The sequence below is a fragment of the Lacerta agilis genome, chromosome 4 (genome assembly GCF_009819535.1).
Source record: "Lacerta agilis isolate rLacAgi1 chromosome 4, rLacAgi1.pri, whole genome shotgun sequence".
NCBI lineage: Eukaryota > Metazoa > Chordata > Lepidosauria > Squamata > Lacertidae > Lacerta > Lacerta agilis.
This window is the reverse complement of record NC_046315.1, coordinates 67,159,001-67,176,360: the sequence shown is the minus strand read 5'-3', so window position 1 is coordinate 67,176,360 and position 17,360 is coordinate 67,159,001. Positions and strand designations below refer to the sequence as shown.

General features: G+C 39.1%; 1 protein-coding gene across 1 annotated transcript in view; it reads right to left on the bottom strand.

The window, feature by feature from the left end:
• Nucleotides 1-17,360, bottom strand: part of PUDP (pseudouridine 5'-phosphatase) — a 61,535-nt gene that overhangs the window by 24,722 nt on the left and 19,453 nt on the right. Inside the window, 3 exon segments of the mRNA XM_033146385.1 lie at nucleotides 2,702-2,931; nucleotides 11,095-11,244; nucleotides 11,247-11,312. Of these exon segments, the coding sequence (XP_033002276.1) occupies nucleotides 2,702-2,931; nucleotides 11,095-11,244; nucleotides 11,247-11,312 (446 nt within the window).

The window sequence follows — 17,360 nt, the reverse complement described above, 5'->3', positions numbered from 1 at the left end:
GAAGGGGAAGAGGGTTACAAAATGTAATTTAGTATTCTGCCTCATATTTCATCAAGTCCCTTACCAGCTGCTTGATGTATTATCAAGACGAACGCAAGCACATTCTCCCCCCTTGACAGGGGCACCCCAAAGAATATAAGCAAATTGTAACTCTTTCCTTACATCACCACTAGCACCTAAGAGCATGGTAATGTTGACCATACTTTCGCTTTAACAATGGCTGGCGTATTGTGGATATGTAACAGAACCTAGGCCAATGGTTAAATTGCTTTCAATGCAGGCAATATCTCATCCCACCACTCAAATAAATAAAAAGCAGGCCAGCTGGAGGTGAGGTATTTTGTAGCTGAAAGTCTTATAATTGAAATGAATTGCAAATGCCTCCAAAGTCAGTTTAGATCAGGGTGGTCCAACACATGGCCCTTGAGACCTTTTTTTTGTGCCCCTTGGCAACTTTCGGTGCCCTCACGTTGTCTTCCCAAGTTGGGCTGCTGGGCTTTGGGAATGAGGCGTGAACGGTAACAATGATGATGAATGCAAGCTTTAAAACACAAGTCAATGTCAGGTACAAAGATAACCTACAAAGCTTTGAATAACTCTTCTGTTGGGCATTTGGTTGTGGAATGAGGCGTTGCATTGGAAAAGGGAAATAGTCTCAAACTGGGGAGATAAACTTTTCACTGACAGCTCAAAACTGGTAGGGATTTTTTCTCCAAAGGGAAAAGACATGCGGCTCTCATATCAATTTTCTATAGGTGAAAAAAACTGCTTGAGGTGGGAAATTTTAAGTTTAAAAAGGACACAAAATGGTTCAAAAGCCATTTTCATCAGCTCACACACAGCATACCCCAGGTTGCTTTGGGTTGGAGTAGAGAATCCAGAACTCTGGTATTCATGTGGTTTAAGCCCAAGTGCCTCAATTCCTATCTTTAAAATGGGAATGAATACAACAAATTCTACAGTTTTAGGCTGAATGTGAATAAGGTAAAAATAGTGAAGGAGCATATGAAAATGTTTTCTGCTCTGCTACCAAGTTAGGCAACTGCTTCTTCCTTGCAGTACCCTGCGTTAGGTTTACGATTTGCCAGTTTCTGCTAATTCTGAAGAAGTGTGCATGCACACGAAAGCTCATACCAAGAACAAACTCAGTTGGTCTCTAAGGTGCTACTGTAAAGAATTTTTTTATTTTGTTTCGACTATGGCAGACCAACACGGCTACCTACCTGTAACTGCTAATTCTTAGTACTCAATAGTGACAAGCTCTTGTGAAACTGAGGCAGTGAAAGATATTGGAGGAAAACATTCCATATTAAAAACCAAGCGTTGCACTCGATTTAAAATTTAAAGTGGGAAATGTAATTGTCAGAAAGTTTTAATGGCTACAACTAACGGGAGTTGCATTAGGGCAGCACAAATCAGCCCATTATACACAGCTTGCAAACCATGCATCCAGAGGCATATAAATAAAAAGGTTTGGAATGGAGAACATGCCTGCAAAATTAAGACATTTATTTAGTGCCAACTTGCATTCAACAGTTCAGTTCAGCTCTCTGATCCAATGCAGAGTTTCCCAAACTTGGGTCTCCAGCTGTTCTCATCATCCCTAACCACTGGTTCTGCTAGCTAGGGATGGTGGGAGTTGTGGTCCAAAACCAGAGATCCAAGTTTGGGAAACCCTAGTCTGATGCAATCTATTCAAGGGATTATATAAATAAGTAAAAATGAGTTTTTGACTTAAGCTTCATACTGTTTCAAGCACTGTGGGGCAGGGTTGACATGGACAGGGCTCCCTTGTTCCAGCTATAAGTAATAAGCCCCAAACCAGGGACAACACTTGCCTAGAAAGGGGTGAGGAGACTTGGTTCAACGTCTTGAACTAGTGGTAGCCAGCCTGGTGCCCTCTAGATACTACCACCACCCCCAAAAAAATCCCTGACTACTGGCCCTGCTGGTAAGGGGCTGATTAGATTTTCTGAGTCCACCATGTTGAGAGTACCATATTGCCTTCAGCCAACTGAAACCTACACTGCAGAACAGAAATTTTGAACCATATTATTTCTCTCAAAGAATTCTGAGCATTGTAATCTGCCCTTCAGAGAGTTATAATTCCAAGCAACACTTAGCGAACTGTAGAAAAGAAATTTAGTATCTATCATCTAATCAATCACAAATGCTTTAAAAAGTTACAGCTAATGAAGTTGTTGCCCATTTGAAAACCCAATTTTGCATTTTGTTTCTTTACTGTTGGGCTCAGGAGGCAAACGTCTTTACTCTGTTTCAGATACAGGACATACAGAAATAATGTCATGTTCAACACTCAAAACAAAAACATCATGAAACATGTTACAAAATGTCCTATTCTGAACATTTAGAAGAGATTGCTTGCACTCATACACAAGATCTCAAATGTTGCAGGTGGAAAACTCGGTGTCCAAACAGTTAGCACCCAGATTTATAAATATATTGGACACACTTAAAACACTCCTGTTCATTTGTAGTGTACAGCAGCAAATCGATACACATTTGCATTGCAAACCATTATACACAACGAAGAAACAGAATCTTTGCCAATACTTTCCCACTTGTTTTTTATAGCTGCTATCAAATCTCACATAGAACTTACTATATTATATAAAAAATGAAAATCAAAGCATGACCTGGTATTATACACTGCCGCTTTTATTACTATGATTATTCCTACCTTTTCTGGAGGCGGAGGAGGGTTAAATCTCTTTGCACAGACTAAAAACACATCAGGCTGTGGCTTGCCAGCCTTCACTTCAGGGTCATCTCCCAACACAATATGATGAAATAAATTAAAGAAGTCTTTGTGTCGACTTGTTTTCATTTCAAATGTCACCCGAGATGAGCTGGTGGCAACAGCTATGGGTATGTTGTGTTGATGTAGATGGCGGATTAGTTTTTCAACACCTGTGAAACAGAAATATGAAAGTGTTAAAATACACTTGTATGAGCAAAAACAGAGGAGCTAGATTTACTGGAGTTGTTCACCCCACCTGCTGAACTTGATTTAGTTAGTTCTCTCTCCTGCCTTTGTCAAAAGACTAATGGTTGATAATAGACCTATTTGGATGTTTGTACCTTGTGTTTTCGTTGCTGCCTCCTGTATAACTCTGTATAGCTCTTGAGAGTCCCATGGACTGCAAGAAGATCAAACCTATCCATTCTTAAGGAAATCAGCCCTGAGTGCTCACTCAGGAAGGACAGAAGCTGAGGCTCCAATACTTTGGCCACTTCATGAGACAAAGACTCTGTGGAAAAGACCCTGATGTTGGGAAAGATTGAGGGCACAAGGAGAAGGGGCTGGCAGAGGACGAGATGGTTGGACAGTGTTCTCGAAGCTACTAACATGAGTTTGACCAAACTGCAGGAGGCAGTGGAAGACAGGAGTGCCTGGCGTGCTCTGGTCCATGGGGTCAAAAAGAGTCGGACACGACTAAACGACAACAACCTTGTGTGGATTTTAACTGTGTGAGGGGTAATATGTGGCTGCACCTTCTGCCACTGACGTTACATCATCACTGGCTGCACCACCCACCACCCATTTATTTTATTCCTTGTCCATAGAAGTTCCATCTCTCTAGTCTTGCATAGGCTTTAAAAAAAATAATTCAGCAGTCCCTAGGGCTGCTAGTGGTGGAAAAATGCCCCCTCCACAGAAAGAATCCTGTTGCCCTAACAGTCCCTTGATGCTGGGCTGCATTCCTCATACATCAGTTAATCCCTGTCTAAGTCAATGGAGAGTCTGTCTCAATAAACTTGCACAAGGGGAGGGAGTTTGTAACCCAAAAATTGGTGGAGCAAATGCCCCTAAGGACCTTTAAAGCAACAGAAATCTTCATCCCTACAAGCTGATTTCAGCACTATAGCATTGCTTCTGTTTAGCAAGTGGAAATACACAGTACAAATGAACTGAATCCGAACTTTTTTTTAAAAAAAAAAATAGGTGATGGATTTTTTTTTAATGAAAAAAGAAATAGCAAAAACAATTTTGAATATGAAACATGAAAGTAAAAAAGCAAAGTTTTCTACTGCACATCCCTGCAGGTGTATAGAAACCACGAAGTGCATCATACTACATAAAATCAAGATAGTATGCAGAGAAGACATCTGTAGAATAGGAGGAACTGTGTTGTAATACATGAACTTCTGGCCAAAAAAAAACCCAAATAAAAGGAAGGGGCGTAATGCATATTTAGTAGGTCTGATGTAGTTAATTAAGCTGAAAGGATCAAAATTAAACCTCAAGAACTTTAAACAATAATTAGTCACATGCCAAATTTAGAACTCTGAACACAGATGTATTTTTTTTTTTAACAATCCTGACAGAATTGAAGTATTTCTCATGGGACAATAGGAGCTTTCAGAAAGGAATAATTCAGCATTTTCCATTTGACAGCTCTGAAAAATACATAAAATAACACAAATTAAACTTTTTCTTGTGGCTTTATTTTCCCCCTGGTGCTTCTGCTTTCTAGTCTGCTAAAACTCAAGCAGCAGCAATTATTTTGGTGAGAACGATTCTCTTATTTACATATTTTGCTTTCCACAATGTATTTGCATTTATCCTCTGATATTAAGGATACATGTGGGGCTCCTCAATTCAATGGGGGCTTTCTTTTGATTTGGAATGCACAGCATTACACCGCAAAGCATGCCCAAAAAATTTGTGTTCATTTATGTATTATTTCCATATATAGACAGCTTGCTGCCTGAAGATCTTGAAGCAGTTCGCAATAAATAAAATACATATATAAACACAGTACGTACAATAAAAACCGTGTCAAATTATTCAAATAAAAACTGAAATATAACCGTATACATAAACACAGTATCACTATAAAAGGTCGAAGAGCTTCACACAGCAGCAAAATGTAAAATTCCAACAAACCAACTTTTCGCACAACCACTCACTCAATCTCATTCACCACTACTTTCGCACAACCACTACAATCATTCACTGCTTCATACATTATCTCTGAGACCAGCTAGCACATACAATATACCACTTGTACTCAACAATATGACATACAAATTTATTGAAATGTTAGTATTATAAGCTTTTTTCTAGCAACTGGTCTGTCCTTGTTTTTAATGTTGCAATGCATATCAGTATGCTTTCTGGGGCCCTCCAAAACAGCAAAATAAGTTTAAAAACCCAATTGCATGTCTTGACAGCAGAAAATCCAGGTCCCTTTTGTTTAAAAAGGAGGGGGAGAATGTTTAGGAGGCATTCACCCTCTATGCAGACTATAATTAATGCAGTGACCACTTTACAGAGGTCATTAAACTTCTTTGCCAACTGTTATTGGAAAGAAAAACTATCACTTTATTCAAAAAGGAATAGTTTAGCTAATGTTACCAGTCTTTCCACTTGGGACTTTTGCAACCCAGGTGAACGGATAAAAGAATTACTACATAAAGCCTCAGGATACATACATGAAAAATGAAGCAGTCTGCACATCACTTAGAATTGATTTAAACACTTTAAAACCCCTTCACCTTTTTTTTCTTGTCAAGCGGGTCTCTGTTAAACATTTAAGGTATTTACAAATACTGTTGTATCTGTGAAGCTGTTGGGGATAAAACATAACTGATTAATGCCAGGGTGGGTTGATTTAAATCATGCCCTTTTAAATAAATGATTCCAGTCAGGTTTCCCACAATATTATTTTTCAACCAAGTATGGGTACTAATTACTTCCTGTAGCAATTTTTGAATATTGGTATGCAACTAAATATATCCTGTATACTACCTAGGAACATAATGCAGAACTTTAATCATACGCCCCCATGTGCCTTTTGCACTACAAACGTATCTGAGTAGTTGGGGGCAGCTGAATTCTGAAATGAGTGGATTTCTGAGCAAATCCAGGAGCACGCAAGTGCCAAGAGATTTCTAGAAAGGGCTTGTAGTTATTGGGCATAACATGAGATCACAATCAATAGGCCGCCTTGTTTGCTTAGCAGTCACAGATAATCAAAACTGATTATATTGCAGACCTCATCTATTTACATGGATCTTCCAGGTTTCTCTTTCATTTACTTAAAAAACCTGGTTTTGACTAACTTTGTTTTCTATTGTGTCAATGATTCAAAATAGACTTCAACATGTTTCCATTACATTTAAATTTCACTGCCGGGGTGGGGGACAGGGACGGGGACACCGTGGGGTTTTTAAAGAAGGAAAGCAGGTTTTGTTTTGTTTTTACAAAAGCAATTCTGATTTCCAGTGCCGGATTTATGTCTAAGCTAAACAAGCTATAGCTTAGGGCCCCACTCTCTTGGGTGCCCCACCAAAATTAAATATTAATATACTTCTTCTTAATTGTATTTCAGTTCAGCAATTACTTGGATAAAATACATATTATGTTATGTGCAAATGGCATTTAGATACCTATAAGGTCCATAAATTACCATATAGCATATATTCAACACAAAAAACAGCGACAATTTGTTGTTGGCAAAGGACAGCTGGACATATAAAGTGCCCCATTACCTTCAGTAGCTTAGGGCCTCATCAAACCTAAATCTGGCCCTGCTGATTTCTGATTGACATGAGCTTGCTCTATACTTGATCAGTTTGGAGCATCAGTAGGAGTAGGTACGAAACTAGCATCACATCCCACACCATAACTAGAAGGAGTGGGTATCTCAGATTTTAGGATCACAAATGCAGCACTCCCAGACTTCTATAATTATTAGCCCTTTGGACCTCTCCCAGACTGTAGTCCATCTCCTTAGAGAACTTCACTGGCACTGCCCCATTCTTCTGCCTAGCTAGAATGTGTCCCTGAGATATGATAATGTCCCTGAGCTATGACAATGCATCTTCTTTAAAGGTATATTGTTTGCACAAGGGTCTGGTTGGGGGATCTTCAAGTTCCAGGAAAAACAAAGTAGATTTGGCACACCTTTAACGGCCCATATTCTGAAAGATCTACAAACAATTTCTACAAGCTGATGTTATGTTAACAATACTAGTTAACACATATTTTTCTCTTTCTTATATCTCACATTTACACCTTTGAATTGCATGGAGCATACGATGTGTACAAGTCATGTATTTTCAGTCCACCAGATGACCCAAAATCCTGCCACTATAGCATTAATGTTTGATGCTTAATTTTTCTAATGCTCAGATTCTCCCAGCTACAGCAAACATCACTATGAAACTTTGCTTACAGGCATATTCAGCATTGCACTGACTTTGGTAGAGGGTCGATTTTTTTCAGCTAGAGAAACAGAAGTGGAGATAATATTGAGAGGAGTAATTTGTTTCTGACACTTAAAAACACACAATTTACTAGCTTTACTTATGATTCAGCTGGGCTAAACAAGCAGTCTTTAAAGGGTATTCACATCCTTTAACATATCAAAAGCAAGTCTCTAGCACAATTTTTGACCAGACAGTAAGTTAAGATAATGTGGCACCAGGCGCTGTGCAGTTGGTGCTGACCCGTGACAGGGCCTTTTCGGTGGTGGCTGCATGTGCTCCCTAGTGATGTCCATAAGTCTCCAACATTATCAATTTCAGGACAAATACTCAGGCATGAAAGGATTTTAAAACTATTAACTGTTTTAGTAAGTTTTTAAAAAACAAAAATGTGGATGTGTTTGCTACCCTGGGCTCCTTTGGAAGGGAAGGATACAAGTTCAATAACAATATCTATATAGGAAGGCCGATACAAAATATGGGAACACTGAACTTCCATCATGTTCTTACTTGTTGACCAATCAGACTTAATTTCTCTGTCAGTCTCTGTCTCTCTGCATTTCCTATCAGATAGGGCTGCTAGGCTAAAATTAGAAATCTAGATAAGTTTGTGTAAGAGGCACTTAGTCATATTCTGCTGCTTAAGACAGATGATTAAAAACTGTGTCTTGGTGGTGCAATAGCTCCCAGGGATTTAGACATCAGTATAATAGAAAATGTAAAAACCGTAGAATCTGTTATGCTTTGGTCTTAAATAGGAACAGATGCACCAGAGATGGATTCTCAACAGGAACACAATCAATTATCTATTTCTTCTGTTTCTTTTAAAGTAAAAAAAAATAAAAATAAAACAGTCTTCATCTACAACAAATCTATGCAAATCCCTAGAACTGCAGGCTTGAAGCAGAGAGCCACCATTTTTAAATGTGTGACAAAGTATCACAAAGTAGTTCTTGGAAAATCATTAACACATCCATTTGGAAAGTTACTCACATTTCAACAAGCAATATAAATTAAAGCATTATTCCCAGTGGAAAATCCAGTAAGCAGCAATTGTCTTTTTAACTAGCTTAGGAAGTAGAACACAATAAACAGCACCAACAGAAAACATGGAAATGATGGCAGTATTGTGGTATAGTTCTCTGCTATATCCTGTAGTTTGCCAAACACCACTTTATAGGACAATTACAGGTTCAAGTTGGGGGGGCTGGGGCGCATAGGTTCCCATAATTTTGGAGAGAGGCAGACTAGTAGCTGCTGAGTTGCATATTGGTTTCCCATCACCAAGGTAAAATAAATTTAAAACTATTTGGAAAGTGCAATGGCCTTAAATAATCTTTCCAGAAAATCAGTATTTTCTGCTATCATCATCATCATCATCATCATAATCAAAACTCCCATTAAAAAGTCAAATATAGGCATATTATTGCATATTGTCTTTTTTGCACCTTTCAAAAAGCATTACTTTATTATGCATGACACTGGCTTTCAGATTCTGGCATGTAGAAACTTTGCATAAGAAGTGGTGAATTAAGAAGTTTAAATGCTCCATACTTGATTTCCCAATTATTCTTTAATGTAGAGTGACTCTTGGATATGACAAGAGTTAATTACAGTAGTACCTCAGGTTACATACGCTTCAGGTTACATACAGTTCAGGTTACAGACTCCACTAAGCCAGAAATAACGCTTCAGGTTAAGAACTTTGCTTCAGGATAAGAACAGAAATCGTGCTCTGGCGGTGCAGCGGCAGACCCCATTAGGTAAAGTGGTGCTTTAGGTTAAGTACAGTTTTAGGTTAAGAACGGACCTCCGGAACAAATTGAGTACGTAACCCGAGGTACCACTGTATTTGTATGTAGGGGTCAATCCACAGACAGGCTATATGGCCTATTTATGTCCGTGTGATGTTTATGCACGTGAGTAGGAAAACATCTGAGTGAAACGACTGCAGCCATTTTCATGAACTGGAAAACATGCAGAAAGGGAGAACAGAAGCATCTTCCATTCCATAAACTTTCTTAACATACACTTAATATATCTGCATTCATTTTATATATAAATTGATTTTTTTAATGAAAGAGCAATAGTTTATTTGCTTAATATAGCTATTCAAGCCCTAATTAATACATGGTGTGAACTCAAAGGTCTAGAAATGTGAGCATAGCTTACTAGCTGTGCATTATTTTTACTCATCACTGATGCCTTCCTTCTTCCAAGTCCTCTGGAATAAGCAGAGAGCTTGAGCAAGGGAAGCTGGGGTCTCTCATATTATGATAAACTTTGGCAGGAGGCAGAAGCCAGGAGCAGGGGGACTTATGCCACTTCTCTTCTTCAATGCCCAGAACAAAGAGAGAGAATAGACAATCTCTGTCAGGGATTACCCGGGGCAGAGGTATTCCTTGTGAGGAGCGAGGGGAGAGAGGTCCTCCTCCTGAGGAGAGGGACAGGAGGACTACTCAAGAGGAAGGGCTGGGAGGAGGTCTTGCTCATGAGGAGGGCAGGGAGAGAGGTCCTCCTCGGGAGGAGGACTGGGAGAGCAGCCCTTCGTGAGAGGAAGTCTCTCTAAGTTACAGGGAACCCCAGCCACTTCTGTTGACGCACTCCTCCTCCTCTAGCCTTTCGCCTGAGCTCTCTCCAAGGGAGGAGGAGGTGCAGAGGCTTGGATACTCTGGGCAAAGACCCAGCAACACCAGCCAGAGAGGATCTGAGGAAGAGCTGCCGCTTCCGGCACCAGCACAACATTGGGGGGTCAGGAGACACCGCAGATGTCGTTTTAGGGTGCCGAGACTTTGGTGCTGGGCGGGAAACAGGAGAGCGGCACTTCCGGATTCTCAAGTGACTGAGCGGTCATGTTTGGAACTAACTCTACACTGTACGGTAAATAGAAATGCACAATAATAGTCTTAGTAACTGAAGGCTCTGTTGTTACTCATGAGCAACCCTGGAAGGATCCTGACAATCTCCTTCTCCGAAGTTCTTTTCCCCCCCAAGTTTGTGATGTGTTTTTAAGAAAGCAGGAATGATGCAAGTCACTCTTGTTGCTTCTGCAAAAACCCAGCCAAATTAGTTATGTTTCCGTTGTATTCTGCCCGGCTGGCACTGACCCTTAAAAGGACTTTCTCATTGGTGGTTTCCCATTTGTGGAATATCCTACCTGGTGAGCTGGACCCCTCACTGTTAACATTCAGGGCGAATTTAAAAACATTCTTTTTCACCCAGGCATTTGGTAGCTTTGAGATATAAATTGAGAGAATGTACAACATGTTGTTAAAAGTTTTTTAAATGTTTTAATTGCACTGTTTGCTGTTTTGTAGGTCCTCCCCCCCCCAAGATTCCTTTGGGAGGAAGAGCCAGCAGTACAAGTCACCCCTCCCAATGCACATGCCAAAATACTTGACAGTGGGGTCATGCCTGACAATGTGGAAAATGAACACAGACACACACCCTAAAGACAGAATTCCCTTTCATAGGTAGAGGGCAGCTGGGGAACTTTGTTTCTGGGCATCCATGGGAAACTACAGAAGGTGTGGAGAGGCCTGTGAAACAGCTATCAACAGCTTAAAAACACACGGCAACTAACCATACACATATTCAGAGCTGTTGAGTAGAACAATATCACATGTTCTCTCCCTCCCATATGCAAGAGACAGATGGCATTGCTGAAAAGTGCATCATATTTATTCTTAGAAGACACCTCAGTGGGTTTTTTTGAGAAATAATAATAAAAAATTTAATCTTCCAAGGTGACGAGGAAACAACCAGGCACCAGAGGAAAGCATTTTGTGAATGCAACTATTCAAATTCAAACTGCAAAATTTAATTGGATATTCACACATTTGATTAGAGGAATACAACCTGGCATCAATGCAGCTGTGGGGAACACTTTTTCTTGCTTCGTTTTACTTTCATGCAGTAGTTCTTCTATGGTTATCGGAAGGTCCAGGGCATCTCGCATGATCGTTAATCCCTCCAGTGTCTTTTTACCCATTGCTAAGGATTTTACATCCAGGTATAGGTTTTTCCAAAGCGGTTGCAGATTTCTTGGAATACAATAGTATAAAGGCGTTCAGTATCTGAGGAAAGAAAAGGAAAAAAAACAATATTAGTGGCATGATGTCAGAAAGGGGCGGAATTACATAGTGTGCTTATGTGGCATTCTTGGAGGGAAAAGACAGCGCCCCTATTGGTGAACATGTTGGCAAGGATAAAAGACAATACAATAGGGTCTTGAACTGTTGACCATAAGAAATTCATCTTGAACATCATGTAAGCCTTTTCTGACAGGCAAAACTAATAACTTCTGACTTAAGGTCACAGCCAGGCCACCCAAATCAGGGTGCCACACAACCTTTACCATTAAATACACGGCCACAAGATTATAAATTCACATCCACACTGCTATAGAAGGCAAACCCTCATATTTTCAAAACACACTATTGCGGTCTGCAATGCACAATTATGTGTTTGGAACATACCGGGTATTTGGGCAAGAAAAGGAATGCCTTAATTGGGAGGTAATCTTTATCTTGGAACTGAAGATAACAAATGAAGAAGGAAATCTGGTACTCAGGGGATGTTATTACATATTCTATTTAAACTATAAAGTAATTTATTTGCAAGCCTTTGAACAGGACTTTACAAGTTCTTCAAAAGATGCCACAGTCTGTATTATATTGCCAGTGGCACTGTTACATTTACATCTGACTAGATTTCCATTGCAACCTATAACCTATAATCAAGGGGGTTTAAGAGCAAGTAAGTTCTCTTCAGGCCACACTCATGCATATAAAGTTGCAACCCAAGGAACCAACCTTCTCCTGAATTCATTAGTTCGAAAAAGGCGAGCAAACATAGCCATTATGGTACAGTTTTATTGCGGGTCTTAAAAGCAAAGTTGTTGAGCACTTGTCCCCCAGTAAGGTTAAGGGGTCTATTTAAAAAAAAAAAAAACCTGAGGCCTACTATGCAAAAACACAAGGGTAGGTTAACACCACTGGTTCACGTGACGAAGATTCATTGCTATCCATTAGTCAATTATCATGGCACATTGGCCATAGCATTCTTGAATTCTTCTTAGCATTGCCTGAATGTACCAGTAAGTGTTCAATTATACCACCGCAACTGGCAGTGGTCAGTTTCCAGTTCTTGAAATATGAAATGACATAACTGGATGTCAAAGGATCTCATTACCTTCAGCATCATCTTGAATGCTGACAATGTAGACCATTTCTTATACTGTAATTCCTTGGAGAAAATAAATATAGTTTCCCCCAAAAAGCATGTCCAACTAATCCATTAACAGTCATTTCTATTTGGCTGCAGTAGAGCTGAAGACCAGCTTAGCTGAAGTGTCATTGGCTCTTCCTCTTCTCAAACTGTCTCCCTCAATGGCCATATAACTTTAACAAGTATTAGTTCCTGAATTCGCTTGTCTTCCTGTTCCCTTCCCATCTTCCCCTCACCTCTGCTGTATTATAATCTATTTATGAAAAATCTACAATAAGCAACAACAACAAACGGTGCATGAGCGCCACCTGTTTACTTCATGCAAGTTTCCAACTCCCAAGTGGCTCGCAACTCAACATTTCTAGATTCTGCATTCTTATCATGAACCTGACCTTAGCTGCAATAATTTTATGCAGTAAGCATTTGAGGTCATTTCAGCAGGTCAATTTGCTAGTGCCCAATGGAAGGGTGATCCATATACCTCACAGAAGCCATTACATCAGACTGTGATAGAGTAGTGAAAAGACAAAAGTGCAGGGCCACCATCAGCTCTGCTGAGAAGCTGTCATCTGGCAGCAGACATTACATCAGGCTGCAACAGAAGGAGGAAGAGAAGGGATGCAGCCTCACTCTGTCATCACAGCTGAAAGACCAGCAACTCTTGAATCCTCTCCCTGAACTTTTACAACTTTTGCTATCAGAATCATGGATTCCTCCAAAGATCACAAAGTCTCAGTCAGCACTATACCAGTGACTAGGCTCAAAAAGATGCCATGACTGATAGCCTGATGATGCATGCAATAAACAAACAAACAAACAAACAAACTCATACCCTGTTCATTTGGCACTGCATGATGCTCTCAGCAAGCTTATGTGGAAAGGAATTGGCAACATCATTAAGATATTTCATTCTGAATTGTATTCTTATTTTTAGTGCTGAAAAAGTTTTGCTTCAATCTTGGTTGTAGGGAATCACTGATCTACCAAGAGATTGAGGATGACGCCTTTCTATTCTTATGCTCTTCAACAATATACCAAAATATAATGATCACACAGAAATGACAATAAATCCTAGATTTCATATTCAGTCTAGATGCAGGCCTATTCATAGAAGCAAAACTCTCATGATGAAAAAAAATAACAATCTCCTAAATCTGGGTTTGAAAATAGATGGCCTTTAATTTCGGAAATTTGTTCAGAAGCATCTTCTGCTAGATTAAAACAATTACACCAGAGAGACCCAACAGGCGCAATGACAAGAAAGAAGATTCCACCTAAACATTAGGAAAAACTTCCTGACAGTGAGAGCTGTTCGGCAGTGGAATTTGCTACCAAGGAGTGTGATGAAGTCTCCTTCTTTGGAGGTCTTTAAGCAGAGGCTTGACAGCCATCTGTCAGGAATGCTTTGATGGTGTTTCCTGCTTGGCAGGGGGTTGGACTGGGTGGCCCTTGTGGTCTCTTCCAACTCTATGATTCTATGATTCTATTAACACTAATTTCCTCAGTTGGGTTGTGTGATAAACTGCCCCCAGTGTAACAAGCATATCTGAATTCTGAATATTGTTTCAAAGTTCCTGTAGCACATGCTACACATATATTGTGAGTGGTTTAGTTTAAAACCATTAAACAGGATGGAACCTCAAAACAATTAGCAACCTTTGAATGATGAGTGAAAATTCTCCAACAATATATTAAAAGACAGGTGCAAGCTACACATATTGCAGCACTTTTTTGATAAATCACTTCTGAAATAAATAATAATAATGTGATTGCCAGCAACTAAGGATTGCAACTAATTTAATCAAGCAATGATTTGAAATTAAGCTTTTTGATTAACACTCAACATAATTCAATGAAAGTATCTATAACTCATCCTTATGGGGAGCAAGTATTGTAATCTTTTAGGCTTTAGCTGCTGCAAACAAGTTTTTTGCCATATTATTCAAGGCAGCAGAAGTACTTGCTATAAATACCGGTAGATGCTACTGTATGCACATTATGTTTACTGTTGGTTGGGTGTAAAAAAATGTTTGTAGTTTGCTTCTTGATTTATTAAAAATGTAATTCACTACTGCAAGAGTTAAGTTGTTCAAATACTGTAGTATTGTCACCAACTGTTGTCCCAAGAAGGCTCAAGAAGAGAATTATTATTCTTATATAGTTAATCCTTAAAATATAAAGCATAATCACACAAATTTAAAGCGTACTCACACTAATTCATTTAACTATTTTTACTGTATACAATGGTGTTTGGCTAAGGAAGTTTGTAAATTTAAGAATTTTTCAACCAGGCAGCTTTTTGAATAGTCAGGTCTCTTAAAAGGCAGAATGGGGACTATTCATACTTTTTCCTACTTGCATCTCCTGGTAAGGGGGTATTGGTAAAGGATAGCCATGATTCTGGTATCATGAAGGTTCAAATTTTGACTTAGATCTGCACCACAGTTATCAATTGATGATCTTATATCTGAGGGTTGGGACAAAATCACAAAAAAATATTTATTTTCAGTAGGATAAAACTTTCCCACCACACGCCCAACAATGACAATACTGGTTACAAAGTAACCAATGAACAAAGTAGCACATTGCAAACAAGCCATGTGCTTCAGCCCCTTATAATCCTTTATGCAGTTTGGTGATCTTTCCTCTCTCTGGTCCCAGAGAGAGATCCTAAGCTTGTTCATCATTGCAGACCTTTTCTGTTACTAGCTGCCTCTGAATTCAAGTTCTGCTATGAGATCTGCAGCTCAGGTTTCTGGGGATGAGTCACCATGGATTCTTTAGCACTGCAGGGAGGTGAACTAGATCAGCCTTGTGGTCCTTTCCCCACTCTACAGTATAATTCTATGATTCCAATATTAAGCTGTGATTATTAGCCATTTTAAAAGATCTATAATGCCTCAGTGGTGCTTTTTATTTAGTTATCACTTTAAGGATATAGTAATTATTATTTAATTGTACAATGATTGTCACCCTCAAATCCTTTTAAGGAAGAGCAGTGTAACAATGTTTAAAATAATAAAATGCGAAGCACATTCTACCCATGTAAAATGGGCTACTTCAAAATCATCTTACCCAACCCCCCCCCCCTGCAAGCCAAAACAACCAGTTTCAGATTAATGTGAACCAATGATTCATCCACCTTCACGCAGAAGTAAAAAGAGCCAAGTGAGAAAAAGGAAAACAAGACCACAGTTCTTACAGATATATATTAACACTTAGATTCAGACGGTGGTGCTGTAAGACAAGGAGAAGAACTGCTAGAAGTCTCAAAAGCTAGGTTTACAGTGCTGATTTGCCCTTGCCCAAAGCACACTGGGGAGCTATTGTAAAGCTGAATGTGCACAAGTTAAATGTGCGTAGATTGCAGGCTTGCTCTGTACCAAAAGCCAGAAACCAACCAAATAGCCACTTGAACCACTGGATAACAATGCACAAAGGAGGACAGAGTGAATGGACAAAAACCTCAATGTTTATCTTCATCTTGATAGAGGCTGGAGAAATACCCATATTATAACTGTTGTTGGGGAAGGTAATGGAGGGATTACATCAAGCTAAGATGAAAAAGAACTTGTGACAAAACCATATCAACAAATTTCCAGACCCATATGACATTTGTTCTTTTTATTTGTCCAAGCCTTTTAGAAGAGCTTTATTTGAAGTATTTTTTACCTGGCTCTTAAATATTAACAAAGAGCAGCAGGAAAGTTATTTGACATTGCTAAATTTTGTTATTCTAATGTTTTGTTTTGTTTTTTTAAAAAAAGTGTTAGCCAATTGGGAAGGCTATTCCCCTGAATTTAATATATAAAATAAATAAATGATATTTTTACATTCTTAAAAGAGAGATGAAATTACTTGTGATTTTTAAAAGGGAAGATTTTAGCCAACTAACCAACTACATGATTGGAAGTTAGCTTAAATAAAACTTACTTTTAAAATGTGCTTGACACATTTTAAATGAATCGCAAACAGAAGAACAAATTATCCCGTATCACTAACATGTTGATATTCTTTTGAGTGTCAACATGTATGTATGGAAGGACAATGTGGTATATACAATATATACTTGCAGAGAGTCCTTCACCAAACGCTCCTAAGAAGACTTAGCACTCCGGCATGGGATAAGAGGAGAGAAAACTGGATAATGAATGAGAAGCAATGGGCTTCCTTTTGTCTGGTTATGTGAGTAAGTGACCATTGCAATTGCTTCACACAGCCTTACATACAGTGATATTAAACACACTAGTGTTTAAGACCCTAAACAACATAGGCCCCAAATATTTGAAATACCACTTCCTTCTGTACTGACCCCACCAGGTATTAAGATCAGCAGAGAAGGCCTTCTTGGTAGCTCTGGTGTTCTTAGAGGTTCAGGGTGGGTGGTGGCTCAGAAGAGGGCATTGTCTATGAAAGCTCCTAAATTGTGGAATTCCTTCCTCACAGGTGTGTCTGGCACCTTTACTACAGTTTTCAGCAAATGATGGAAGATATACATCTTCATTCTGACCTTTGACTCCCGGCATGTGCGTTTTTAAGAACCACACTATTCCCGTGACTGCAATTATTTTTAGCTGTTTTTAAACACTGATTTTTAAATTGTGGTAACCTGCCCTGGAACCTGCTAGTGAAGGGCAGGTAATAAATTGAATACTACTACCATTAATCCCTGTTGGATCGAAAGTCCCATCAACTAAATTCAAATTATGCACTAGTTTCTTGTCAATTAGAATTCCTTTGCAGATACCAAATCAATGTTCTAGAAATATTTTGCATGTACCCGCCATTTCAAGCAGGCCCCACTCTAGTATCTGCATGCAAACATAATCGGAGGGGAACAGTCAGTACAAAAAATTACTCAATGAAATAAGAGGAAAAATACTGCAGCAGGCACC